We start from the raw sequence: 27,836 nt of genomic DNA on the forward strand, positions 1-27,836 counted from the left end.
TTCAAATGAAGCAGTATACATAAAATACTTAGCACAATGCCTTATTTACAAAAATATAATGTGCTTAGGAGATTATTAGTATTCTTTAGAGTAGTGTGCTAAGATATTGTCAAATTGAGACCCAAATAATTTTTATTGTCTCAAACCTTACTGAAAAATAGAGAATATTTTATCGCTTTGTTAGAAATGAAAACAAAAAATTACTATATTTCCCAGGGACCCCCAGGTAATCCTCTAGTCTTCCAGGAGAAGTAAAGTAGCTCTCTTTGACTTGCTTCTCTTTATTAGAATGGAAGGTTGGGGAAAAGAGACTGATATAACTATCTAGGATCTCAGACGCAGAGAAACTCTCCTTCAAAATTTCTTGTTTGCTGTTAGCAACTTACTCAGTAGGAAAGCTTGCAGAACATCCTATCTATGTCCAGGACACTCATCACTGCATTCTATGAGATGACAGACAAACTGCCCAGTAGCACTGGACACACGCCATCAGTCACACTTAAAAGCCTGTAGATAGTTACAACCTGCCTGATTAACACTGAGAGTCAGGCATCCAGCTTTCAGTTCGAAGTTAGGTGCCTTAATCAATTCTCTTCAGAAAAAGATCTCTGTGATTTGTTTCTCTTGAAAATTCTAGAAATTCATAGAAAGTACTAAGAAATCTTGAGCAAAAACAAAAATAGAGATTAACACTGAGAGAGGAGAATGGGTAAATGCACACCCGATACACAGAAAACCACAAAATGGAATCATCTGGATTGGTGGAAGTAGAGGATTTGTTCTATCAGTGAGAGAAGGTTTTACTGAGGTGGGTTATTAGTGTTACATCAAGTTTGACTGAAGTTACAACATAGATCTGGGGGTTCAAGCTGGTGATATTCATTCTATGTGCTGATTTATTTTTAGTCTCAACTCTTAGGGTAGCGTTTTCACTTGTCCATTGGTGTGGGAGGTCCTTCTTTCTGTGTGTTGCTTTTCTTGGTTAATGAACAAAGAAACTGCCTTGGCCTGTTGATAGGGCAGAATATAGGTAGGCAAGGAAGACAGAACTGAATGCTGGGAGAAAGAAGGGCGGAGCCAGAGAGATGCTATGGAACCTCCTGGAGACTAACACTGGCAATTTTACCCGGTAAGCCATTGCCATGTGGTGATACACAGATTAATAGAAATGGGTTATTAAGATGTAAGAGTTAGCCAAGAAGATGCTAGAGCTACTGGGCCAAGTAGTGATTTAATGAATACAGTTTTCTGTGTGGTTATTTCAGGGCTAAGCTAGCAGTGCGCCCAGGAATATGGCAGCAGGAAGGACAAGTAGGCCTTCCTCATACAGTCCTTAATCTACAAACCTTCAGAAGAGGAAGGCACAGATAAAGACCCTAGAAGTCCCTGCATTTAGTAGATCTTTAGGATTCTGAAGTTCATGATTAGGCAACAAGGCTTTGTAGTTATTCTAACATGACATTTCTCCTTAGCAATAAAATACACCATGTCCCTGACATAGTTTGTACAACAAAGGTCCTATTACCAATTGCTTGGGCCACAGAACTTTTCCGTTGGGAGATGATAGACTTTGTAAAAGTTGGGCAATGGTGAGCAGTCCCTAGGTACTTGTGTAGATGCTCTTGGTGAAGACTGGGGACTTGGCCTCAATACTATTAATTCCTATCATGGAGGTGACTAGCTTTACTTTGCTATGGAGCTTTCACCATGTTGCTTCTATGTACAAACCAAAGAAATGGGCCCCACTGATAATGAATCAAACTTCTAAACCTAGGAGACCAAATAAGAGTTTTCTATTTATAATTGACTGCCACTGTATTTTGATATAATGACAGACAGCTGACAAATAAAGTCTCTATTTTTCAAACTCAATAACTGAGAGAGGGATATGAAAAGGAATCATATGTATTCTCTTAATCTAGGGCTTCGAGGAGAGTGTACCCACTTAGGGGCATCCTAGTATAATTATCCTCTGCATTAGATGTATAGATGGTGAATCTACAATGTGTCCTATATGTCAGGGGAATGCATGTGCCTGAGCATCTATACAATAAAGTATAGGATTTCTCTGCTTCTCAAGGTGAAATAACCATTCCAGGGGAAAACAATACAGACTTAACTTGAGAAACAAATATGCTTTTTTTCTCATTTGTACTTGCCCTAAGATCCACACCTGTTTTACTACTATGTTAGCTCAGAACATGTGCTGTGCAAACTCCAGATTTAATTCCTGTATGTACTGATCTCACTTTGAGGAGGGGAGATAAAGCTGGCCCATGAGACTTTCCTGTGTTTGGGACTTACCCGTCCTGAAATCTAAATGCTGATAAGATGATATCCTTTCTCAAGGACAGAGACAAATATTCAACACAGTAGGTTTTGCTTTTAAATCTATAGCACACAAGGAATAATAATACATTGCTTACCACGTTCTGTACAGAAAAGCAATTTTGTTTCTAACAAATTTGTGCATTGAGAATAAACTACTGAGCCAAAACTAATAATATTCCCACTCCTCTGACCGGGTTTCTCTAGGAACAAATAAAAGAGAAAGATACTGTTCCTGAGCCTAGGGACCAAGAAGTAGAATGTCCTCTCTCATTGTCTGGATTATAATATTTTCATACTGGTCAAGTGTTTGATGTATGTTATTTCTATCTTTAGTGATGAAGTTAAGAAAATGTAGATAAGACACACGTTTCTAATAGGTTAAGGTAAACTTTCTCTAACACTGGGATTCAGATCATCAAGGAGTTAGAAATGAAATCTTATTTGGAATGGGTACCTGGCAGGTGGAAACTTTCCAGAACTGAGATGGAGGAGGAAGAAATTTCACAAGCAGGTCTCTCCTCTCCAACCATCATGTTTCTATGTTCCTTGTTCAGCTTTTCCACAAAGAACATTCACTTGGTGTGATTTGTAAAGTCTGAAATGCAAGGGCCTCACCCATGGATCTCAGACGTGGCTTCAAGCTCCACTACTTCAATCTTAGCAGTGCAACAATTATGGTAGATTCTCATTAAATGCCCACTGAAGTGGGTTATTGGTGTGCTGTGAACCAAATCCAGTCTATTTCCTTTAGGTCTCTGCTACTTAGAATATGCGCTATTTGTGTCTTTTGAGCATTTTAATGGAGTTTCAAGTCATTTGCAACTGCTCACACTGAGAATTTTGCCATTTTTCACAGTTCAGTTTTATAGACTTCTAGGAGTCATGTTACGTTTAGTAATCTTGCCTCAACAAGCTAAGAGAAAATGCCAGAAATTAGCACTCCTACTGTTCAAGAGAGTGTATTTTCTCTTCCTGTAACTGCTTCAATTCCAGCACTTAGCAGGGAGACATTTAAATTTTTATTGTATCCCCTTCTATCAGAAAGAAAGAAGAATTTACAAGTTTGACACTAAACAATCACAGATGGAAGATCTGAAGTAAGAGCACACATTTTATACTGATGTTTAAGGCAGCCATCAATAAATGCAGCCTGACACTTAGGACAAAACCCATCTACTTTCCCTGTGGCTTTTGGGAGAGTGTAACGTATTCATTAAAAAATGTCCCACGGAATTTTCAAATGTCAAAATACAATATAATCATATGGAGAAAATCCTTCAAATTTAGTAATGGAAATTTCATAATACTGCTGAGAGAGAAAATTGCCAGTTTGTAATTGTGCCTCTTTCTCCACAGGAATCACTCATTACAGGGAAAAGAATAACATCATGAAAATGAAATTCCTAAACAAGAAACATAGGGACACATATCCAATGACCCACATTATAAACAAAACAGCTCTGTCGGCATTATTTTATTCTATAAACTTATTTTATATATTCTTCATCTGTATGAATACACAAATGTTTTAGAGAGAAATATGAGGATAACGGAAAGCTTGTGAATTAAATTTATATGCCGATGAAGGTATATTATACAAAGATTCTCAATAATGCTCAACCCATCCCATGCTGTCTTGGTTGCTAGAGAATGTCAAAACACTACCCAGTGGCTTGGACATATACTGGTACTCAAAGTGTTTGTGTTCTCTAGTCTGTCTCAGGTTCCCTTCTCCTCACAGAAACCCTATCTTTAGACAGGCGCAGGTAACTCTAACCTCCCATCAACTGAAGCCTTCTAAGGGTAAAGGAACATAACCAAAGGCTGATTCTATGTGTTGTTTCAATTACACACCAAGTGAGTGGGCATTACCTACACATCCCCCTTGTTCCTCTGCTAGTTGAAATTTTAGAGATGTCTTTCAAGCCTTTTGTCCTTTCTCAACCATCTTTCTTTTCTTCTTTCAAGCCTTAATGATGATGTCCCTGAGCTAGTAATGTGAATTCCCCTCGATAAAACTCCCCTTATAACTATCTGTACCCCTCTTCATCCCTCTTCTTTGCTTCAGGTTAATTACTGCCCTTATGCAATTACTGATGTCTGCATATGTACTTGTGTACACTGTTACTTTTACCCACTTTGTTTATTCTATGGTTCTCTCTCAGTACAGAAAAAAAGCCTTCTAAAAGAGCCTAATTGGAATAAAAATGTCTTTACCTCCCATAAGGTAAGAAGCTTCCTTGATTCCCAATTCACTACATCACCTTATTATATCTTTGCTAAACACCATTTCAAAACTGCTGACTTTCCCTTTTATACCCACTCCAGTGTACTTCTTTGCTTCCTAACTCTTAGAATCACTTTGGCCTTGTTCTGCGAGGCAAAACCAGCTGTCTGGATTCCTCTTTTGAAATCTGACCTTTGGCGCTCATGATACTACAATTCCAGTGCCTTTTCTTCCTTCTCCCAAAACTCCTGTTTCTGCTGATGATCTCCCTGTATTTACACACTGGGCTCCTCTGGGTCTTGCTCTGTGCATTTCTTAGTTGATGGTTCTCAGTTCCTGGAGCTGGCCTCATAATTATCATGGATCTAGTTCTTGTTAGTTGCAAGTTTACATTTTCTAAATTACATTTCTTGACCCTGGTGGTCTCTAAACTCAACTAGCTACCATTTAGGGCTAAATGTGCCTTGATGGTTCTGTGTCTAAAATTGAGTCCTTACTTTCATGATAAGCTGACTCCCTAATTCCTTTTCCATGTAAGAAAGTGGTACGGCCAGTTACTGGTTGCTTAGGCCTAAAGCTTGATTGCTGTTAGTCACATTTTCAAACCAATATCAAGGCTGACAGATTCATGATACGTTTGGCTCAAAAAGTTCTCAAACCAGTATCAAGGCTGATTGATTCATGCATGATTCCGTAAGACTCAAAAAGCTCTATTTCTGTCCCCCTGTCTCCAATGATCTCATTATTGCTCTTAACTTCTTCTTTAGCCTTCTCAGTAGGTTCAGTGTTTTTTCTTTCCTCATTCAAGTTATCATCATCAAATCCAAACTGCATCTCCATAATTTTCTCATTAAAATTTACTTCTGCAATAGGGCTGACATGATCTTTATAAACAAACTTTTAGCTACCTTCCTAACACTTTTTATCATATATTTATTAAACACCAGCTGAAAACTACAGTAACCTCTTTCTATGTCTATGTCTATGAATCTGTCCAGTGCCCTTCCCATGAATAGTCTGGGCCTCGCAGAATCTTTTAACTATCTTAAAAGAGATCTTTTTGTTTGCTTATTTTTTGCTTCAACTGAGTTGGTCCATTTTTATTCATTTGATGAGCTCTTCTATAGTACCTACATCTATGAAAGGTGAAGAAATGCGTAAGTTTCTGTTTCAAATGATGTTACAAATACAGTTTATTTCATCCCTTCATTGCATCTCAGAATAAAACTCTGACTCTTGCTTTTTATATTCCAGTCTGATAGGTAATTCCTTCTGCAGTAGTTACCTAAACCATCTCGGCTTTGTGGTGTTGATCTACCAGCATTCTCTAACTTCTCCAGGATCAATAGAGAAGAGATCATTTAAACATAATCAAACAAAGGGCATTCTCTGAAGTGATGTTTAAAGGCTTTACCCAGCTGTTTGGTGGTGCCACAAGTCTTTAATTACAGCTCTTGAGAAGAATAAGAAGGTGGATCTCTGAGTTTAAGGCCACTCTGATATACAGTAAGTTCCCTTACAACCAGGACTATGTAAGGAAACCTTGTCTCAACAAACAAACAAACAAAAAACAAAAATAAGGCACTATACTTTTAGAAAACTTATATGACATTTTAAAACATATCTTCACTCAAAATTAATCACTGTATAAGGAAGAGCTCACAGTATTAGTCTGATATGGGAGTCCCCTCTCTCTGTATGTTGTGATTACCATGAATGAATAATGAAATTGCTTCAGACATATTGCAAGGCAGAACTTAGGTAGGCGGGGAAAACTGGACTAAATGATGGGAGAAGGAAGGTGGAGAGAGAGACTCCATGGAACCACTACTGGAGATAGATGTGCTGAAAGTTTGTTGGCAGGCCACTACTTTGTGGTGATGCACAGATTACTGGAGATGGGTTAAATTAAAATGTAAGAGTTAGCCAATGAGAAGGTAGAGCAAATGGGTGAAGCAGTGATTTAATTGATGTAGTTTCTGAGTGGTTATTTTGGTTCTGGGCAGTCGGGATGGTCTAAGTAGCTGGGCAGCTGGGAACCAACGAGCAACCTTTCTTACTACATTAGTCCTATTTGTCTCAAGCCCTGGTGTTATGTGAATGACATCCCATATCTGGTTACGATTGCAGCTGACAGATCCAAAGTAAATGTCAAATTTCTTAACATTTTTCTATTTCTAAAAAAGTATTTAAATGAAGTTATAAGAAGAGTTACATCATTTTCACAGTAATCCAGGAAAGAAAGCTTGCTATTAGAATTTGTTTTCACATATACCGACCCAGAAGTCAAGGAAGCCATGGAAGGTTTTATACTTTCTCGTCTCTGCTTTTCAAGTTGATTCAAATGATTCCATGTCAACTTTCAAATATCTTTTATATACCTCTTTACTGAGGCTGGCTTCCTATAAATGACAGTGAATGACAATACCCATGTCAATGATTAATTGTTCTCAGTATCTTTGACCTCTAAACCTTTATTGGAGGAATTGCCACCAATAAGTGAGTCATCATTGTCCCTCTCTGCCCTTTACCCCGAGGAACAGACTATATGTGATCTCCTGAGATTATAAATGTCAGAGAACAGCTGTCCATATGTGATGAGGTCTGGGCAGATGAGCATGACAGAAGCCACAGCTGTCCATAGGCGATGAGGACCTGACAGATGATCATGACAGTGGCCAGAGGGAGACTGAGGAGGCATTAATTTGGGCCTCGGGTACTAGCACAGTGTAGGGGAATGGTGGTAGGGATAGGGAAGGTGAGCAGAAAAGTCAGAAAGCTGTCTCGCATTGATTTCACAAAACAGGTCAAAACTTGAAAGACTGTCTTCCAATTATTTTAACTGTGTCTATTTTTAACAATTTTGTTGCATTTATTTACTTATACATTTCTGTGTGTTTGTATGTGTATGCTTCGTTTTTGTGGGCATGTGCAGTACAGGACAACTGGTCAAAATCACTTTTTCCTCTTGTTCCAATATGTGGGTTCCAGTGGTCTGAAGCCAGGGACTGTGGCAATCACTTTATATGCTGAGTCATCACAACAGTCTATATTCTAACAACTCGGTGTGTGTGTGTGTGTGTGTGTGTGACTTTGTTCATTTGTACCTTCATATTTCATGTTATTTATCTTCATTTTATGTTTGTTGTTCCTAAAATAAATTAATACTGGGATTTCTGACAAGTATTGTGGCTCAAGAATTTAGCTGGGCCTACTACCTCACCTTTTAATTCCAGCATTTTGGAGGCATAGGTAGGAGAATCTGAGTTAAGGTCAGCCAGGTCTTCATAGTGATCACTAAGATATCCTGAACTAGAAAATGAGCCTCTGTCTCAACAAAACAAAAGGAATCAAATACACTAAATAAGTAATGAAAGAAGGAACTTAGTATAAGATCTACAATAACTCTGGCACAGAGGGTTACTTAACATGGGAAATGAATGAGTTAGCAAATGAAAACATGATTCTGAAGTGATTAAATGCTTTCAGCACTGTTCTTGTATTCAGATAAAAAGTACTGTGTTCCCAGCATAGCCTTGGATGGATGATGGATACAGCCTAGACATCCAGATTTTCAGAGAGCCTGAGGAATGGACTTTGTGCTCACTTAAGATGTTGGAAAATGCAAATGGAGAAGACACTGCTGGTCACAGCTGGGAGTCTGCAGAGAAGGTGAAAAACTGTTTCCAGAACTCAGGGCTCATCTAGAAAGTAATTGCTATTTCTGCCCATGACTTATTTTTTTAATAGCCAAAAATAAATTTTCAACACTAAAATTTAAACATCACTAGATATTCCCTTCCAGTGATAAATTCTAATTAAATTAAGGAATCAAGCATTCAATCAGAAAGAAATGTTAGAATATGTAATGGCATCTTATCTTACATCTACCATGTGGAAGATTTGTTTTCCTTGTTCAATACACCCCTGTGACCAGAGAAAGCAGAGCCTATGGCAACTATTCCCTTCTGTTTAAAGTAAACCATTCCACACAAAATTGTGAGCCAAGTGTTATAAATCTCTGTTGTGGGTTGAATAGGAATTATTTCTCATGGGTGTATTTCAGTACTTTGGCACCAGGTTGTGATGCTAGCTGTGAAGGTTATAGAACCTGTTGTAGAGGAGCCTTGGGATTTGGGGATTTATAGCCCCACCCTACGTCCTCTTTTTTCTCCACTGAATGTGTGTGGATGACAATGTGATCAGCCAAGTCCATGTTCCAAATGTCATGCTTTCTCTGACTGTTGTTAAGACTTCACAGTCATGACAGATTTCCCTGTGGAACCAAACCTCTCTCCTCCCATCTACCAGACAAGTAATTGTCAACTTGTCTGTGTATGGCAAAATTAAAGAAAAAAGATCCCATAGCTCTGTTTTGTTTTTCTAAATGCTCTGTATTTTTAAAGATGTTTTTAATGTTAGGTATTATACATTTAAACTCAAAACAGCATCTAATCAGGAAATGAACAAATTAGCAGGTAAATCTAGTAATTTGAAACAAGGTAAAAGAGAGGAAAGAAATGGTAAATTGAAGGTGGGGATTTGGAAAGAAAAAAGAAACTGGGGAGTTGACTTCTCTCTACTTTCTTACAGAAGTCTTTGCACTTAGAGCTCTTTGTTTATATTTTGAAATTAGTTTATTTCTTGTTTCACATTTCTGCATTGAGAGGGCAGAGACTGGCAATGTAACTTTCAGGAATGAATTAAGTGAGAAGGAACAAGTCAATAAGCCCAGCTGATTCTAGGTTCTGTTGGGTGATTATGTATGTGTATCCAATTAACTGGGGAATTTGCGTTTCTGTTGACAACACAAATTCTGAGCACACCTTGTTACATTATACTGGTAAATCCTGCTGGTTCTGTTGATTTCATTTTTCCAGTTCAGTCTTTTTTTATGAGATATTTGATTCATTTATGCTTTGAGATATACCAGAGATCACATGTCCCATTAAAACTTTAAATCAAATGGTATACTCATTTAAAAATTGCTTTTCTGTCATGCTAGAAATCCCCTAAGGAAGAAAAAAAAGAGCAGGGAGAAAACCAGCTTTATGAGAAGGGCAGGTCTTTCTTAGTTCAAAAGTTTGAAGACTCCCATTAGATCAGTCCCACCATCTCAGTGGGTGGACGCACCCCTCATGATCCTGACTTCCTTGCTCACATTCTCCCTCCTTCTGCTCATCATTTGGACCTAGGGAGCTAAGTCCAGTGCTCCAATGTGGGTCTCTGTCTCTATCTCCATTCATCGCCAGATGAAGGTTCTATGGTGATATGCAAGATATTCATCAGTATGGCTATGGGACAAGGTCAGTTCAGGCACCCTCTCCTCTGCTGCCCAAGGAACAATCTGGGAACCTCTCCTTGGACCTGGGAACTCCTCTAGAATCAAGTCTCTTGCACACCAAGGCCAGCTGGACTGGGAGTGATGGAGCATGTGATCAAAATGGACACTCTGAATGTGGCTGGCAATGAAGGCTGACTGAGAAGCCAAGGACAATGGCACTGGGTTTTTATTCTACTTCATGGACTGACTTTGTGGGAACCTGGTTTGTTTGGATGTTCACCTTCATAGTCCTGTATGGGGGGGGAGGACCTTGGACTTCCCACGGGGCAGGGAACCCTACTGCTCTTAAGACTAGAGAGGGAGGAGGAGGTGGGGAGGGGGATAGAAAAGGGAGGAGGAGAAGAGGTGGAAATTTTTAATAAATAAATTTTAAAAAAAGTTTGAAGACTCCGTCACTCTGTTTGTCTCTAGGATAGGGAAGATAAGGATGAAGACACACCAGAGGCAAACAAAACACAAACTGCAGAAAGTTACTACTTAAAAAAAAGTATTTTCCACAAAGAATTCCCATTTTGGCAAAAAGAATAAAAAGGTTTTCATAAAAGTTATAAAAGACATGTTTAAATGAAGAAAATATTTATTATACAACTGCTTTGTGTTCCAAACATATTTTAAGTTGCAAAGTATTTTACAAAAAAAATGCCACTAGTAACTCAATGGAAACTTTTTCACAATAAAACTGTCACTAAAACACAAGAAATATCATACTATTTCTAAACTAATGAGTAAATAGTTCTAATTTCCTTTTCTATTTTTTAATATCTAGGATCTTACCATGTTCCCAGGGCAAGTCTTGAAGTCAGTGAAAGCAGGAAAACTGTTTCTGCCTTGGGCTCCTGATGGTGGGACTATATAATGTATACATTCTTTGTTGTCCTGTTTAGTCCCATTACATTGTGTCTGCTAGTATTTTACAGCATCATGGCACATGCGCAGTGCTTCATTATTTGTAATGGAGAACAAGTAGAAGTCAGGGTAAAACTTGATACTCTCCTTTCACCATGTGGCTCTCAGGGATCAAACTTACTTAGTCTTGGGAAAAGTGCATTTATCCACTAGGCTGCCTATATGGCCCCATTCTATTTTACTTTATACATTAAATGTTTGTATATGGTTACATCATAATCATTAAATACATACTTTTCTTTTTTTATAATTCTAGGCAGTCCTTAAGTGCTGTCAATACTATTAAACAAGTTACATAAGAAGTACATAAAGAATTAATGGTGCAGTCATAGTATTTGTATTTTATGCTGGTAGTATAACTACTATACAGAGTAGTCACCTATTTCTGTCCGAATCCTGAGGAGTTACTGGATGTGGTAATATGGCTGTCATTCCTCCAACTTGACTGACTGATTACAAAAACATAATATTTGCACGATAGCCTGGCATCACCAGCCTGGTGGAAGATCCACAGAATATCTGAGGAGGTCTGTCTTCTCCTTCTCTGCTAACAGTCAACATCTTCTTACCGAGGCCATTCTGTGTTTGAAGTTTTAGCTTTTCAATTTACATTTATTTTTAACCACAAAACATATTTTACGAGGATTATAAAAACTACAAAAGGCACACTAATATAATTAATAGTAGCTTTATTGTTTAAAGCCATATTCTTCTAGCTTCATTAAATACAGTAAAAGCCTATAACGGCACTCAGTGAGGAATAGAGCTTTCTCAAACAGTACAGAGTACTTGAACAATTTTTGCAAATTATAGTGTATGTGTGTGTGTGAGTGTGTGTGTGTACAATCATGTATGTAGAAGATGTGTTTACACAATCTACACCACATGTGGAATTTAGAGAACAACTTGGGCCTCTCTTAGTGCCATCTACTTGGTTTGACAGAGGGCCTTGCTTTCTCTTCCCTAACGCCAAGTGAGCTGCCATGCTAGCTTTGGGATTCCTTTGTTTCCACCTCCTTTCTCCATACAGGAGTTCTGGGATTAAAGATGCTTGCATTACAGCATGTACATTCTGTCTGGATTGTGGAGATCCAAACTTGGTCTCCATTCTCACAGAGTAAGCACTCTGAATTACAAAACTGTCTCCAGTCAACACCTTTCTTTCCCGAACAAATTTGTTTAAAAACAAAAACAAAAACAACAGAGAACCATAAATTTATTTCTCTAGGCATTTTTGTTTCCCATTTATTCATTTATTGTAAATTTAATGCCATGATTAAAGTTTAATTTCAAATGAACCCTCAACTGCATTAAGCATGTTTAACTCTGATTTCAACATGGCGTTCTTGAACTCCCCAATTCCAAACTGTATGGGTAGAAGAAGCTATAAACCCAACTGCCTTGTAACTCAGCTTGCTGCCTCCCTCGTCTGTTTACCTTGTCACTGTGTGCAGCTCATATTCACGTATAAAGAAACTCTGAAGGCTGAACCTGCAAAGAGAAAATTTTCTTTCTCATGTGTGCACACTTGAGTGTGTGAGTGTGTGTGTGTGTGTGTGTGTGTGTGTGTGTGTGTGTATAAGCGGTGTGGATAGGAATAACATAAACCCCATTAAATTTGTTCTGATATTCTATATATGTTTGTTTATGATCGATATTACCCAACAGATACATATGATAAGTTAACTGATTAATAAAAGTAAAAAAAAAAACTAAAACAAGGAAGGAAAACTGACTTCTTTCTTATACATAAAATTAAACTTCCCTTAATAGAAATATTCAGTATTCATTACTACATATGAAAAAGTTAAAAAAATATATAAAAAAGAAAAAGGTAATATTTACTCCTAATAACACTGACTAAACAAATGTCATAATATAGTATACAACATAAACTGGGAAAAGAGAGGTCATTCTTAACAAGTAATCATTACCTGTTCTTGCTATGTAGGCTACTAGAACTCAGCAGGCTTGGAGACACTGAAGATAGGTATCCCCTTCATGATTCATTTTGAGCTCAACTTTCTATTTCTGCTAAGCTTAAAGAAGAAAAACTATCATGACTGCCCCTCCTTAAGACTTAAAATACCACATGGAAGAGCATGTAGAAGGGCTCTGTTGAAGCCCTTTAAGTAAGGGTATCTCCCTTTGTTAAATGGAGTTATTTTATTGATTTATTCATTTAATTTTTAGATGTATTTATTTATGTCTCATGTACATTTATATGTATGAAGGTGCATAAATGTGTACCACATGCACATAGCTGAATACATAGATTAGAAGAGAACATGGTCAAGTTACAGAGAGTTGTAAGCTGTGTGATGTGGGTTCTGGGAACAGAACCAAGATCTTCTGCAAGATCATTAAGGGCTCTTAATGCTGATCCATATTTCCTGCTCTCAATATTAATTATTATTGTTATTACTATTATTATTACCTAGTCAGTGCATGGCTTTTTAATAAAGCCACATACCTTCTCTGGCTCTGGATAGACATGAGACAATCTGGCCTGCCTCAGATAATATCTGATCACACAGATATGCTACCACAAATGAGCCGGTCAGTCACCTAGACAGGTAAATATTGCTCAGGAAAGCTGTCTATTGCAGTCACTTTAAGAAACATGATATACCCAAACACACAGTAAAAGACAGGCAGAAAATTCTGTCTTTCAAAAGGTATGAACAGGTACCCCACAATCCACTCCCTGGACTTAGTGACTTTCGGATCGTCCCTGCTAAGCCTGGGCATGTTCTCAGTCAGAACACAAAGAAGATGAAACCTCTTGCTTTCCCTGATACTGGCCAACATTCTAGGCTCTTTTGCCTGAAATTCTAGCGCCCTTGCTCCCTCTGCATCTACTCCACTCCCAGGCAGCTGCATCAGGACTGGTTGAGCCTGACTGCATCCTTGAACTGTATTTCTGAAGGCATGCCCTTTTCTCTCTCTGACCCATCTCTCCACTCCTGGATGCTGCTGAGGTCTCCAGTTCACTTGTTCTTTTGTTGTTTTCTCTCAAACTCCAAATTGCCCTGAAGTTTCTTTTTAAGTCCACTATCAAATACATCTTCAAGACTATGAGCCAGCAAGAGTCCCTATTCCTAAATACACTCTGACACCACAAAATATAAATGGATTAAGCACCTTAAAGCAATTCTTATACTTATCAATGGAAATTTCAAAATACTTTTAACACACCTATATGAAATTAAACCACCATTCAGGACTTATAACTAATAATATTAAAAATAGTAAATTTATGTAACAGTTGAGTATAGTTACAGTTGTTTAGGAATACGCATTTTATATATGCACTAAATCATTTCACCCCCGCCCCACAATAAAATCCAAACCTGTGAGTTAGGCGTATCAATACCATGAAAAACTGTACAGAATAAAGATTCCTTGAGCCTATTCAAAACTATAAACATTTAAAAGACTGAATTAGAACCAGATTGTTTTACCCTCTAATCTATTCAATCATTAGTCACACATTTTTGGCTAATCTACAAATTGAGCTAAGTATAATTATTTCATAATATTCTCAAGTTAACCACCACAAGAATGAACAAGGGTCCAGCTGCCGTCACTCCTAGTTATACACCATTAAACATGTCCCTTCACCTCACAGGGCTGCGACAACAGCAGCTGCGGTGGGAAGGAGGCAGAATTTAGCATTCACCTAACCTTGTCCCCAGATTTCTTTTGCACTAACATTAGGCAGAAAAAGGAAGGAAAAAGAAAAATTAAAAAAAAAAATGAGTGACACATTTCATTTTATTGACAGTTACATGGTAGTTCTCTTATGATTGATGATAGATATTTTTTTTGAAACCCTAAATTAGAAATGCTGTATCCAGAAACAATTAAAAAGCAAATCAGCCAAACTATCATTTTCTAGGACTCTACAGATGGAGCTGAATGATGTGATAAGCAGAACACATACCTGAATGTTCAAAAGCTACAGAGTCATTTCATTTAGCTTTAGTTTATCGTAAGAACACAGTGTGATCATTCTCTTTCGCTGCCACAGCTCCTCCCAGTTCCTTTCACATCCCTACCCTCTTAACTCCATGTACTTTTTTTCCTCTCTCAAATAATTAAAAAAAGAAAAAGAAACAAACAAAATTATATTAAAGAAAAACATGTAAACATTTAAGTAAAAATGCCTGTTTTCTTACTTTTAAAGAAATCTCTACCAGTGGAAAAGTAAAAACAAAATTAAAAAAATGAAAACAACTAAAATATGAACAACTATAATTGTCTTGTATTTTCTGTAATTTCTATAACTACTCCCCTTTAAAAATCAATTTTTTAAATGCTTTAAAGTGTATTATGCTATGACACTTAATAGGAAAATATTAACTTTTACAAATAATCTTACCAATAATAAAATTTAAAGCTATTAAGGTATGACTGATTTAAAAGCAGAGGAATATCACACTTAGATAATATAGCATGATAGACTGATATTTTTAAAGGATGCATTAAAATTAGGAGTTATTTGTTTCAAGAAATAAACTAGAATTAATAAAAATTAGAGGAGAGCTTCAAAGTTACATTGGCTATCACACATGTGGTCAATTCATCAACTCTATAGAAAGAGAGCGGTTAGAAGCAACTGCTATTTTTTCTTTTGTTGCTCTTGACAATTTTGTGAAAAGAGCTTCCCAACAGAGCAAATGTTGTCTGTCTTAGGTTGAATACAAAGTGTGAAAAAGAGTGTTTTGGAAATATTACGATTAACAATCCTGGTAGATGAACAAATGTCACAGCTCTACAGACATTGCTTTACTCTGAGAAACACACGAAACAGGGAAGAGGTCCATGTTAGGATCTGTCTGGAGCCAGACAGTTCAAACCAGAGAGGATACTGAAGAAGCCAAGATTCCGTGTAAGAACTCTCAGAGAGAATGAAATAAACCTAACACTTGGGAGCAGTGTTTGTGGAAGCACAAATCAGGCTCTTGGACATGTTTTATAGTTTGGTCTGTTGTTCTCTAGCCGACAAGCTTAACTCTCCTAAAACCCAAACACTCAGATGTTCGCTGTAGAGCAGATGATATAGAAAGATGTCAGTTAATTTCCTTCTCTTATTAGTCAGGATTCTTCAGGTAAGAACAATCTACTTGTTCGCTGCTTTCAAGACTGAGTATGATGCTCTTCACAATGTCCCTCAGCCATGATGTTCATACTTGTGACACAAGTATCTGGTGTGCAACTACTCAGAGAAAATTCCGATGATCTGCTTATTAGATTGTTATATGACAACTACAACTTTACTATGCTTAATATTAAATTTCTATAAAAACATCAGAATGAAAACATTTAAAATAACTTTAGGATTACAAATATTTCAGCATTCTTATTGACAAAAATAATGAACAAAATTAAAGTTTATATTTTTTAATCTTAAAAATCAAACTAAAATATCCGTCACTTATATAGCATTTTAAGAACAGACGCATTTTCTGTCTCACTCACACTCACCCATGAAATTGAGATATCCTTCTCCACCAAGCCCGTGAGTAATGAGCCGAATCATCTTGTGAAGCTGTATTCCTCGATCAATAACTGGAGTGAAAGGAGCCAGAACACTCATGTTCGTGTACATCTCGGCATCCATCAACCAAAATGCTAGCGTCTTATCGCCAACCAGTGCCTGCGGAAACAATTCACTGAGATAAGACGAACATGGCTACTAAGGCTGAGCAGTTATAGCTAGCAGCAGTGTAGTACTAGGCCATTTCTGAGAGAACCATGAAAGACAGGTATTTGGACCTATAATTTCCAGTGGTTACTTTTTTTGCTGAAAGGCAGCTGGTAAATGGGAACAATGTGGGTTTAAGACAATGTTTAATTTTCAAAAAAGATTGATAAGAATCAATTAGAAACCTGAGTTATGTCTAGGACGGAGCTTAAGATTTTTTTTTAAAAAATGCTTCCTACAGTGGTAAGAATATTACATGACCAAAAAAAAATATACCATGATTCCATTTCTTTTGAAACAATGGGGAAAATTTAAAATATACCTATGTATATGTATGTGAAATAGTAAAGTAGATAAAGAAATTACAAAGATCCTTTGTTCCCCTTATGAGATAAAACTTCAAGCTTGCATTCTTTATTTGGTACTTCTATTTAGTTCATTTTATCTGAAAGTGAACAACTGATGATTAGGACAGTTGGCTCATTAGTGCTCTAGGCAGCAGGAAGGGGGGTTTCTGACGACGTGCCCTGGTGAAGACTAGAAACTAATGAAAGTACTCCTCACTGACAGATCAGGAGTAGATAGTGAAATGCATGGTGGGAGGTAGCACAGAATCTCGGTATGCTGAATCTTCCACTTTGGAAGTCTTTACAATTATAAACCTATTATACCACTAGGCTATTTTAATGAGGATGACTCCTTTGAAGTTTGAGCGCAAATCTATAGCACAAATTCCTAAACAATTTGCCTTTTCTACTTATATGATTATATATACTTGATTGTTTTCATAATCGCCAATTCGGCTTAAAAATTATTTTGCTGGGTGTTGGTGGTGTACACATTTAATCCAAGCACTCGGGAGGCAGAGGCAGAGGCAGGCAGATCTCTGTTAGTTCGAGGCCAACCTGATCTACAAGAGGTAGTTCCAGGACAGGCTCCACAGCTACAGAGAAATCCTGTGTCAAAGAAACAAAATGCAAATAAACAAAAAAAAAAGCATTTTGATGGCTTTAGTTTAGGTTCACATGGGATGATTATTTCAAAGTCAAGTAGCCCTCTAAAATACATCCCATTGGCTGATAGGTACTTAATAAGTAAGCTTAAGCATTTATCTAAAAATTCTATAATACCTTCTACCATGTATTATATGTGTTTAAATTTATTGATTGTATAAAGAGGTGTTTGAATGTCTTTTTACCAAGTTGAAAAATAAGAGCACATTTTCTTCTGTAATGAATGAGGCAATTTTTTCACTGTTGACATTCCTGACAATTTTTCATCCATAAAAGAATGAAATAATCTCAGTAAACCTACAGTTCTTTATAAATAGGGTAAAAAGTTGCAAAGTAAATTTATAATCTTTCATTTTCAATTTTTTAATCTACCCAAATGTTTTTTATTTCATTTATTCAAACAAATATATATGTTGGCAATTTACAATGTGCTGTGATTTCTATATATCTATTTATAAATAAAGCAATAATTTATGCATGCATTTTAATTTTCACTGCTTTTTTGTTGTTTAGTTTTTGTTGTTGCTGCTGTTGTTGCTTTGAGACAGGATTTCTCTAAGTAGCTCTGCTTATCCCTGAACTCACTCTGCAGACCAGTCTGGCCTCAAACTCAGATAGATTCATCTGCCTTCCAAGAGCTGGGACTACAGGAAACAATTTTCACTGCTTCATCCTTAGTGAGAACTTCCCCCTCCCAGCACCCTGCTGTCTACCCTTTAAATTACTGTTTTTTTTATCTAGCCTGTGTTTTTATAGGTATGTACCTGAACTGCTATTTAGATCATATACGTTAAAACTCAAGTGGACAAGAAAGTCATACCCAATTTGGTAGTTGCAAATTTCGTAGAGGTCTGCTTTGAAGTGCAACAAACTTCTACTTAGAGTCCAAAACAGTAAATATTCTAGGAGAGTTAGGGTAGGTACCGATGTATGCCACAGAAAAACAACAAAAAAAATCATGAAAATTGAGCAAGCACAGTTGTTTTCAAGTTTACTGTATACACAGGCACAAGAAAAAGGTAGAGTGTGAGTCAGGGCTTTGCCAATGGCCTGTGTATTTGCACATTCCTAACAAGGAAAAAAATGAAAAGCCATTATTAATTAATGCCTATTAATACTACAATAACAAATACATTTATTCTCTTAATATAGGCATTCCTAGGAATTTCAAAATATTTATTGCCTTCATTTATTACCCATAAAATGGAATTTTTATAATTTTGATGCATATAAGAATAAATTTTAGCCAGGCATAATGAGGCCTGCCTTTAATTCCAGCACTGGGGAGGCAGAGGCAGGTGGATCTCTGTAAGTTTCAGGACAGCTTGATCAACACAGCAAGTCCTAAGACACTGAGTTTAACATAGAGAAATCCTGCCACACATACACAAAAAGAATTAAATTAGGTATAAATTGCTAAATGGTGCCTCCCCTCCTGATATAATATATTTATTGAGTGGTGTAGAAGTGGTCCCAGTACTCAAGTGTAGGGGTGAAAAAATGAATGGGAAAACACTTTTCCCCTGCCCTAATACTTGATGGGAAGGCAGAACACAAAGCAGTTAAGTTTTCCTTCATGAATTACAGCTTCATCGAGAATCCGATACTTGGGCCAAGTCTGAGGGGGCGCCTCTCTGGTGAATTAGGTGGAGGGCAAAGTATAAGACTGAAAGCAGAAGACCTGTCAGAAACAGGTAGAAGTTTTATGGTATTGAATAGAAGGCTTAGAGCTGGGGAAGGGATGGAACTGGTCCTGCAAGAGTGATTTTGAATGGCAAGCTTCAGCCAATAGAACCTGCTTGACAATTTGATGCTCTTTGGAAAATAGTTCATTCTGCACCAGAGAAGATAGACTAACTTAGGACAAGTGCAGCCCAGGTGATCCATTCCAGCAGAAGACTTCTGTGATCAAAGGGGAAAATATAAAAAGAGAAAAATGTATGTAGATACCTATCATGGCACTATCAGCACACTAGATTAAAAACACTGTTTTTACAGAAAAAGAAACCATTAACACTGGCAACTTTAATATGAAGCACTGTACTGCAACTCAAAAGAATAATTTATAGATTATGAAGTAACTTTAAAATGCTTTTCAAATGTGGATCCCTGTATGTTTATACATACATTAATGTTACAATATCTATACTTAATTATAACAGTTTATATTTAGCGATATAACAGAATACAAAGATTTAAGGGAACATAAATATTGACAAAGAAAAAAATGACTTTATTTATATTCCTTTACCTGATCATGGCTCTCTGCATAAGCAACACATTTTTCAAGATAGCGTCGATTTGTGAGAGTGTACACTATATTGCCCATATTCCAATCTTCATCCTTAAATTCTTTAAGTAACTACACAAAGGAGAGGAAAACAACTTCGAATGAACACAGATTTTCTTTCTTAAAACCTCAACCTGACAGCATACATATTATTCTAAACTATTATATATACATATATATATATAATATATATATATATAAAGTAATGATATCATTTTGTGGTTTTACTAAATGTAAAACTTTATTTTCAAATAACATAAGCATTCAAGAGCATTAAAGCAAAGGCAACAGTGGTAGGCATTTATCTACCCATAAGATATTAACAAGGCTAATGCTAGGTTTCTTTAATGTTTCTGCTGTACATATTTCACTTATATCATTCTATAAAGTTTAATACAGTATGCATAAACGGAAGGGTATACCATGCATGTTGGTGTGTAGGTGACTGTTTTTTTTGCATATGTTTCAAATTATTCTTTGAGAGCTCTGCTACTTTTTGATTACCTGGAATAACTGGAGCATCATGATTGGCATTTAACTTGATTTCTCTTCCCTGTCATTTCACACTAGGTCTTCCTGTAGCTTTCATACACTAGAGATACGCCTGCTACATTTTTAGACTGGAATAAAAATGTGTTAGCAGGAAGCGTATAAACAATTATAATTAAAACAATTATTTCAGAGTGAAAATGCTAATTATAAAATAATTATTATCTTAATAGATCACACTAATTTTCTTTCCACTTCATTTTCTTTGGTCTGGCTTTTGCCCTTTAACCCTGCTGTGATGCCACTGGCCTAAGACCTCAGATGTCATCTCTTAGGTCAGTAATTGCTCTTTCTTAGTTAAATACTTTCTGTGCATGACACCACTGACCCTCAGACCTCACATGAAGTGTTTCCTCCTAGCATCTACCACTGTGTACTTGATGTTTTATCTCTTCCCAGAACTATGGATATCATTCAATTACTTTCCCGTGACCTTACTCAACATGAGGTTGCAGTTTCACTATTATTCTATATAATTTTTCTGCTTGGGCCAATTCTCTGTTCAAAGTATTGAGAAAACTTGCTTGTAGGCAAAATTACAAGATGGTTCTACAGTTCCTGTTCTCATTTATTCTTATATCTGTGCTACATGGAGTGTTTTATAATCTCCAAATATGATAACGTGGTGGATACAAACTGCAGATGAGATAATAACTGAGCAATGCAGCAAGATTCTAAATCTGTGGCAAGTTGCCATTTCAATAGAAAACTAGAAATTTTTGATACCAGAAAAACACAGCTGAAATAGTCATTGCTAGGGATCAAGGAGTGGCTGGGAGTCAGAATAAAATGGACGTCTATAAAGACAGTAAGAGAGTATTTTATATCTTACCTAAATCAATGTTGGTGTATTATTTATGGCATTGTACAAGTTTGCAACTTAGCACCACTGAAGAACTGATCAATTACAAAATGCACCTAAATATATAACTTTATAACACAAAAGCATAAACATAATCCATATCTATATCACACAAAAATATCAGGTAGGATGAGCAGACAAGTTCCAAATGCATACATCCCTTCGTATAATGAGTAGTGAAGGAATTCAGGAAAATGCATACATCGCCTTTACGTGATAGACTTAGTCTTCTAAATCTGATGAGGCAAAATCAAACCAGAAAACAAAGACTATCCCATATCTTCGTAAGTATTTCTTATGGGAATATTTAAAATCTAATGCTATTCTAATCAACAGAGTGCAAAAGAACACGAAAAGAATATTTCAAATAACTTAGGGCTACAAAATCATGACTGTAATCTAGCATTCATGTCTTATCCATAGCTTTTGAGTGGATGATACTGAAAGCCACACTTATTCCGACTAGACTTGTCATTTGGTTTAATATATTTGATGGTTTCACTGCTATTTTGAGACAAATTATTTTAAAAGAAATGTAAATTTTTACTTTACAATTTTTTTTGCCTGTAGCATATATCTATGTACTAGATGCATATAGTGTGAGAAGATGCCAGAAGGTGGTGATGGGAATACCTGGGACTGGAGTTACAGTCATCCGTGAGTCACAAAGTGGATATAGGAAATCTTACAAGATCCTCTGAAAGAGTAGGACATGCTCGCACGAGCTGGACTATATGCCCAGGGTTTAGTTATAGTTTTAACTATGTAGCTCATAAAAACAGACCAGGGTCACTGTATCAAAGGATTTAAGAATATTTAACAATCTAGATTTATGAACTAAAGCCAAAAATTGGTGATGCAGAAACATTTTTAAGTAGATTCATAAAATAGAAAATGGCACATGCCTTTAAAGGGTTTCTGAATTTAAGATGATCGTATCTAGGCACTAGATGATAATCTCTCCACTTGTATGACACTCAGCCTACTATTGTAGAGAAGGTACTAAAATGTTTAATGGACTAATTTTACAGATTTGGAAGGGAAAAAAGAACACCATCAACATATAAGATTATATTCCACTGTGAGCTATGATTGACTAGAAAATAATTCTAGGTTGATATATACTTTTGATACATTCTTGAACCTACACGAAGTACAGTGAAGAATTTTAATAACAGATTAAAAAGTAGGATTTGGCACTTAAGCGGAAATGATTTATAAATAAAAGACTATAAGTGATAAGAAATTTGGGCTGATAACCTTATGTCAAAAAAAGAAATGTGAAAAGACAAACACTGTTTATATAGTAACAGACTAAATGCATCTTTCAATGTACTAAACCAGAACAATCACGTAGCCTAAACTGACCTTGTAAAATATTTGTTTGTGGACCTGCTATTGTTTAAGGAATCATTATTAAAAGAAAAGCAGAAATAAACTTCTGCCTAGTTCACTTCTCAATATCAGAGCTGAGCATTGTAGAACCTGCCTAGAAGGACAGAAAGGACAGCAAGTGATGATGACAGTAACATCAATCATAGATCCTATGAGTTTTCATACAGATGTGTTCTTATATTTATTCAGAACATGACTGTAGGCATAACTTCTCAAAGTGTGTTTTTCAAAGCTAAAACATTAGATTTTGATCATTTAGGAAAACTCGTATGAATACATACATACATACATACATACACACACACACACACATACACACACACAATGGGGGGAGGCAGAAGGGAGGAAAGAATAAAATTAGAATTAATAAAACTGCATTGAGAAGAAATATGCTTCTACCCTCTATGATTACTCTGTCCTACTCTTTAAGAGTTAGTAATAATTTGCTGAATAAAGGCAGTGGTCAACTTAGATTTGCTGTATGAAAGATCATACTCTGAAGGAAGTACAAGAAATTAAGTAATTTCTCCTTCACTAGTTGACTGCAGAAAGGAATAAATGTATTGAGGACATTTGATGTGTTTTCAATACATAGCACAACAGTTTCACAGGTACGCATTTATAGGGCAAAACTCTGCTCAACACCTGATTCATATCACTTTCTCCTGCCTTAATCACAGAAATGTGAAAACTTCGCTACACTTTTTAAAATTCTGAGAACCATCTTGTAAAAAGCACAAGACTGACACACTTACAGAAGAACTAATATTTCATTTATATCTGCAACGAATAATTATGATTAAAAAATAAATGGAACAGATAAATAAATTCATATATGATACATGGGGGGGATGAAAATAACATGGAATCTTACTTGAATCCATTTATCTGGAATTGCCATTGCTAATCTGTAGTCAAAGCCACCTCCTCCCTGGGAAGTAGGAGAGCAGAGAGCTGGCATCCCTGATACATCCTAAAACAAAGTACATTACAAATATCAGTTCATATTACTCAAAATAATTTCTGGACAGCAAAATCTAGAACAAAAAACAAAGTTAAGAAAAAAAACATATAGTTTTGAATATTTTGATCCGTAATTATAAAAGCAAACACAATTGTGAATTCACATCCTAGTCATTTTTCTAATGTTTTCACACTAGTACAACTTTCACTTCAAAAGGCTTTTATTCCTTTCATTAGTATCACCTTGAGAATAAAAATTAGTAAACATATTTTCAAAATATTGTTTAATCATCGAGGCTTTAAAAAACCAATTTACCTACCATGTTTAGCAAAAACATAAATGTATATACCATCTCTCTGCACTATTTCTCTCTATATTTAGCCCTGTGAGTACTAGCTCTCGAAGAAATGGAAAACACAGTGAATACATTAACAGCAAAGAAATAAGGTGTCTTCACTTTAGTAGGTCATACTGGAAAGGGTCACTGAGATCAGCCACTGGGTGTTTTCATTAGCAGATATAGAAGCAAAGGCTCACTGAGGTGAAGGAATCTTGAGACAGAGAGAAAGGTTTATTAATGGTGGAGTCATGGCTCAGACATCAGACATCACCTGTTGACAGAGTGTGTTCTCCTGTCATGATACCCTTGGAATACTGAGAAGTAAATATTAATCAAATAGAAAACTGAGCTGAAAAATTGGGCAAAAGAATATGGATATAGCAGAAGATATTTTTGTAACAACAACAGCAAAATACAAGCTAAATACTATCGTTCCAACTCCACAATAAATTTCAAACAAACCATTTTCTTCTGTTCAGTTTCTATGGCCAGTTTTATTGACTCTAAATTACCTTTTACTTATACTGTAGGTCTTCAAATGGAATTTCTCCAGTTCTAATTCTGTTTTACAATAACAACTAATATCTCATTAGAGAGTTTGTTTGTATTTCTGTCCTGTTCAATATCTAATACTAGAAATATGAACTTCTTTAGTTAAAGATTCACTTAAGACATCAGCCATTACCCATTTGCTCTATGATGTACTACCCAGGATTCTCTTTCCCTACTTCTTGCTTGTAAGATACATAATGGAAGGAGTTGCTTTTGTTAGCTAATGTCACCAAAGGAGGACTCTTGCTTGGCAGCTAGCACTTGGCATAAAGAAGGTACTCAATAAAAATGTTCTGAGTGCTAGGAGATACAAGATAAATAAGGGATATTTATCTGATTTATCTACATGCATAAATGAGGACATGAACAAATATATCTCCATTTACCATGAAATGGCAATATTTACCTGCCCAACGGACATAGGCCATAGTGAAGGCAGAGATTTACATCTTTCCACCAGTGTCCCTCTCAATCATTTAAGATCTATATATTTGGTCTCCCTTAAAGTATATACTTTTTATGCTTGCAACAACTTTTTTAACTTGTGTCATAGTTTAAATTCTTCTATGGAAATTCTTAGAAAAGGACATCACGTTCTGAAACCAGAGTTAGCTAAAATGCTACTGCTTTGATAACCTCATCTGTATACTACGCACAGAAAAGTTTGAGGAAGAAAAGTGTTGACTTCTCTGGACTCAGAACTGATTGACTACTTTCTTATGCTAGAACAACAAAAACAAATGCGTGTTACATTGAAATACAACCACTGGGAACCAAAATGCTTACTCATCATACTTAAATTCCTAACAGTTCCTTAAAGCTCACTATGGAAACAGAATGAAGATCATCAGGAATACCTACTAAAGGTGTACTTAGCAAACAGAAGGCATTTGTTCACATATGCAGGTATTCAGTTCAATTTGCTGTTACAAAATGGGCTGAGAATCTATAAAATATCAGGCTTCTATTAGATGATAGAATTAAAGACAAAATACTTTGCGAAGACTTCCATTGTGATCAAATGGTCTGGAATGATTACTGATGGCTGGGATTTAAGCTCAAGGCAACTTTGCTTGAGAAAAAAAACTAGATAATCAGTATTATATGCATCTTTCTAAAAATAAAATAGAAGAAAAACACAGATATCAAATTTGTCACAATCTCTAAGTCAGAATCATAGGAAGCTCTCCCATTAGTCTATGGGTTATTCCAAGTTTTCTTGTCAAAAGGAGGTGCTAGTGGCCACCCTTTTGAATGTAAAAGACAAAAGAAAGAATAAATATAAAGGTAATATATTCCAACTATGAAACATATGTGTGAAAACATTTGATAAAGCATGTAGGAAATATTGTGGGTTCTGAATTTAAATAAATTTGGTTCTTTAAAATCTAGAATATTTCTGGCTACTGATCAAAAACATAACTTATAAAAAATATTTCCATTAATAAACTAACTTTTTACAATGGTGAACAGTTTCGTTAAAATGATTTTGTTATAGTTGCAATTAGTAATAAATTCATATTTCTACTATATAAATTTACATAAAATTCCATCACATTCATTTTACCAATGTTTTGAAAAAGTTCATGAAGATTAATTCAGTATTTTGAAGAGCCTCCCACTAGACAGAGAAGTCATGTATTGAAATTGAAGCAGTTTTCAATTTGAGTAGAATAAATTGAAAGCATATCTTGCTTAAAAAAAAAATCTAAAACCAAGTAACAGAAAGTAGGCTAAAGTCTGAGAGTTTCGTTGGTAGAAACTGTGATAATCAGATAGAGCTCCCTAGATGATGAAACCATTTTACTTGAAATGAGTGGAAAGATCAATGTACCAATCTTCACTTTCATGTATTGCTTCTTCTTCATCACGACTCACTTTTCATTTGCACTGTCATTAATTGTTTGTAGTAATTTGCCACGTATATTAGCTCTGCTTTGGGTTGTCATGAATATAATTGACAAAATAATTTTTGATGTTTGACAGATAAATTAAAATAGGTTTTCAAAAAGTAAAATTAAATTTAAAATATTTGCTATGAAAAGCAATTCAGAACAAAGTATACATAGCTAAGAGTTCTGAGAACAGGTAGTGAAGTTGATACAATGAATTATTACTGGGTGTTTTGTAGTTTGGGACTTCTGCATTACTTCTATATAAGAACTTCTTTCAGGATTATCTTCTGAAAATATTCCCAAATGTCATTTAAATGGCAAAAGGAAGGTCTGACAGAAATAAAACTGTTTTCAAACTATAGTCTAACAATAGAGTTACATGTACTATCTAGAGACTATTGTTTCTGAGAAATGACAGACAGGAAAACTGTATAAAAATAATAAATTCAGAAAGAAGGGAATTCAATCCAATAAATGGAATTCCAACAGGACAAAGGGAAAGCTTAATAAAAATTCTTCTTAAACATAATGTTAGTATCTTAAAGGCTTACAATTATACTTAAAAAATATTAAAATTCTAAATTCAATATTAATAACAATTTTTTCTTAGAAGACAGCAAAAGGGGTTGGTATTAAATCTAAATTAGCAGAAGTATTTGACAAACTTCATAATTTATCATATTTATCATCAAGGAGGGAATTGTCAATTATAGATATGCCAAATTATATCATTACAGCACAGCTTTGGGACAGTTAATCATGAACTTTTAATAATCATGAATAATTGGTGAACATTTGACAGCCTGAGGGCCATAATGTAAACAGGAAAGGTAATTGCATCAGAACACAAAATGCATCAGAAAAGTGTGCAGGCAGTGATCCATGACATCTCTAATGATTAAGTCAGAAAATAAATTAACAAACAAATAAATAAGTAAATGAATGAATGAATGAATGAATGAATAGAACTGACAGTGGCACATTAGTACTCAATTCTTTTCACCACTGAAGGTGTCAGGAAGAAGGAATTGTTCACTAATTAGGACATTTTACTTCCTAACCATTGACATTTTCTTTCTAACAATGGAATAATGTCAAGCAATTAGTGTAAATCATTCCCTAGTAGGAAAACAGTGAATTCCAAATAATGCGCCATCCTTACAAGAGAGCTGAACCATCGTCAGTGCACAATGACATTTTTGCAATTATTGATGACATAAATTTAGTTATTCAAATACTATATGCTACCAAAATATCCTGTATTAAAGGGGTGAGGTGGTATAACATCACACAGTCTTACCTCTGCTATGGTAATAGAATCTGGATACAACGTGTGAGCCAAATGATTTGCCAACATGAGATAAATCAAAGCATCTTCATCAACATGTAGTCCAAAATATTCATTATAGTCACCCGAAAACCCTTGACCTGATTAACATGGGAAAAAAAGGAATATGG

At 35.7% G+C, this 27,836-nt stretch overlaps 1 protein-coding gene across 2 annotated transcripts in view; it reads right to left on the bottom strand.

The window, feature by feature from the left end:
• Nucleotides 1-27,836, bottom strand: part of Gbe1 (1,4-alpha-glucan branching enzyme 1) — a 252,351-nt gene that overhangs the window by 46,911 nt on the left and 177,604 nt on the right. For both annotated transcript variants that reach the window (XM_087899665.1, XM_087899664.1), the window contains exons 9-12: nucleotides 27,679-27,806; nucleotides 23,502-23,600; nucleotides 19,783-19,893; nucleotides 16,299-16,470 (exon numbers count right to left, since the gene is read on the bottom strand). In XM_087899665.1, the coding sequence (XP_087755791.1) occupies nucleotides 16,299-16,470; nucleotides 19,783-19,893; nucleotides 23,502-23,600; nucleotides 27,679-27,806 (510 nt within the window). The remainder of the gene's footprint in view (nucleotides 1-16,298; nucleotides 16,471-19,782; nucleotides 19,894-23,501; nucleotides 23,601-27,678; nucleotides 27,807-27,836) is intronic.

Source organism: Myodes glareolus, chromosome 2 (assembly GCF_982192425.1).
Source record: "Myodes glareolus chromosome 2, mMyoGla1.1, whole genome shotgun sequence".
Taxonomy (NCBI): domain Eukaryota; kingdom Metazoa; phylum Chordata; class Mammalia; order Rodentia; family Cricetidae; genus Myodes; species Myodes glareolus.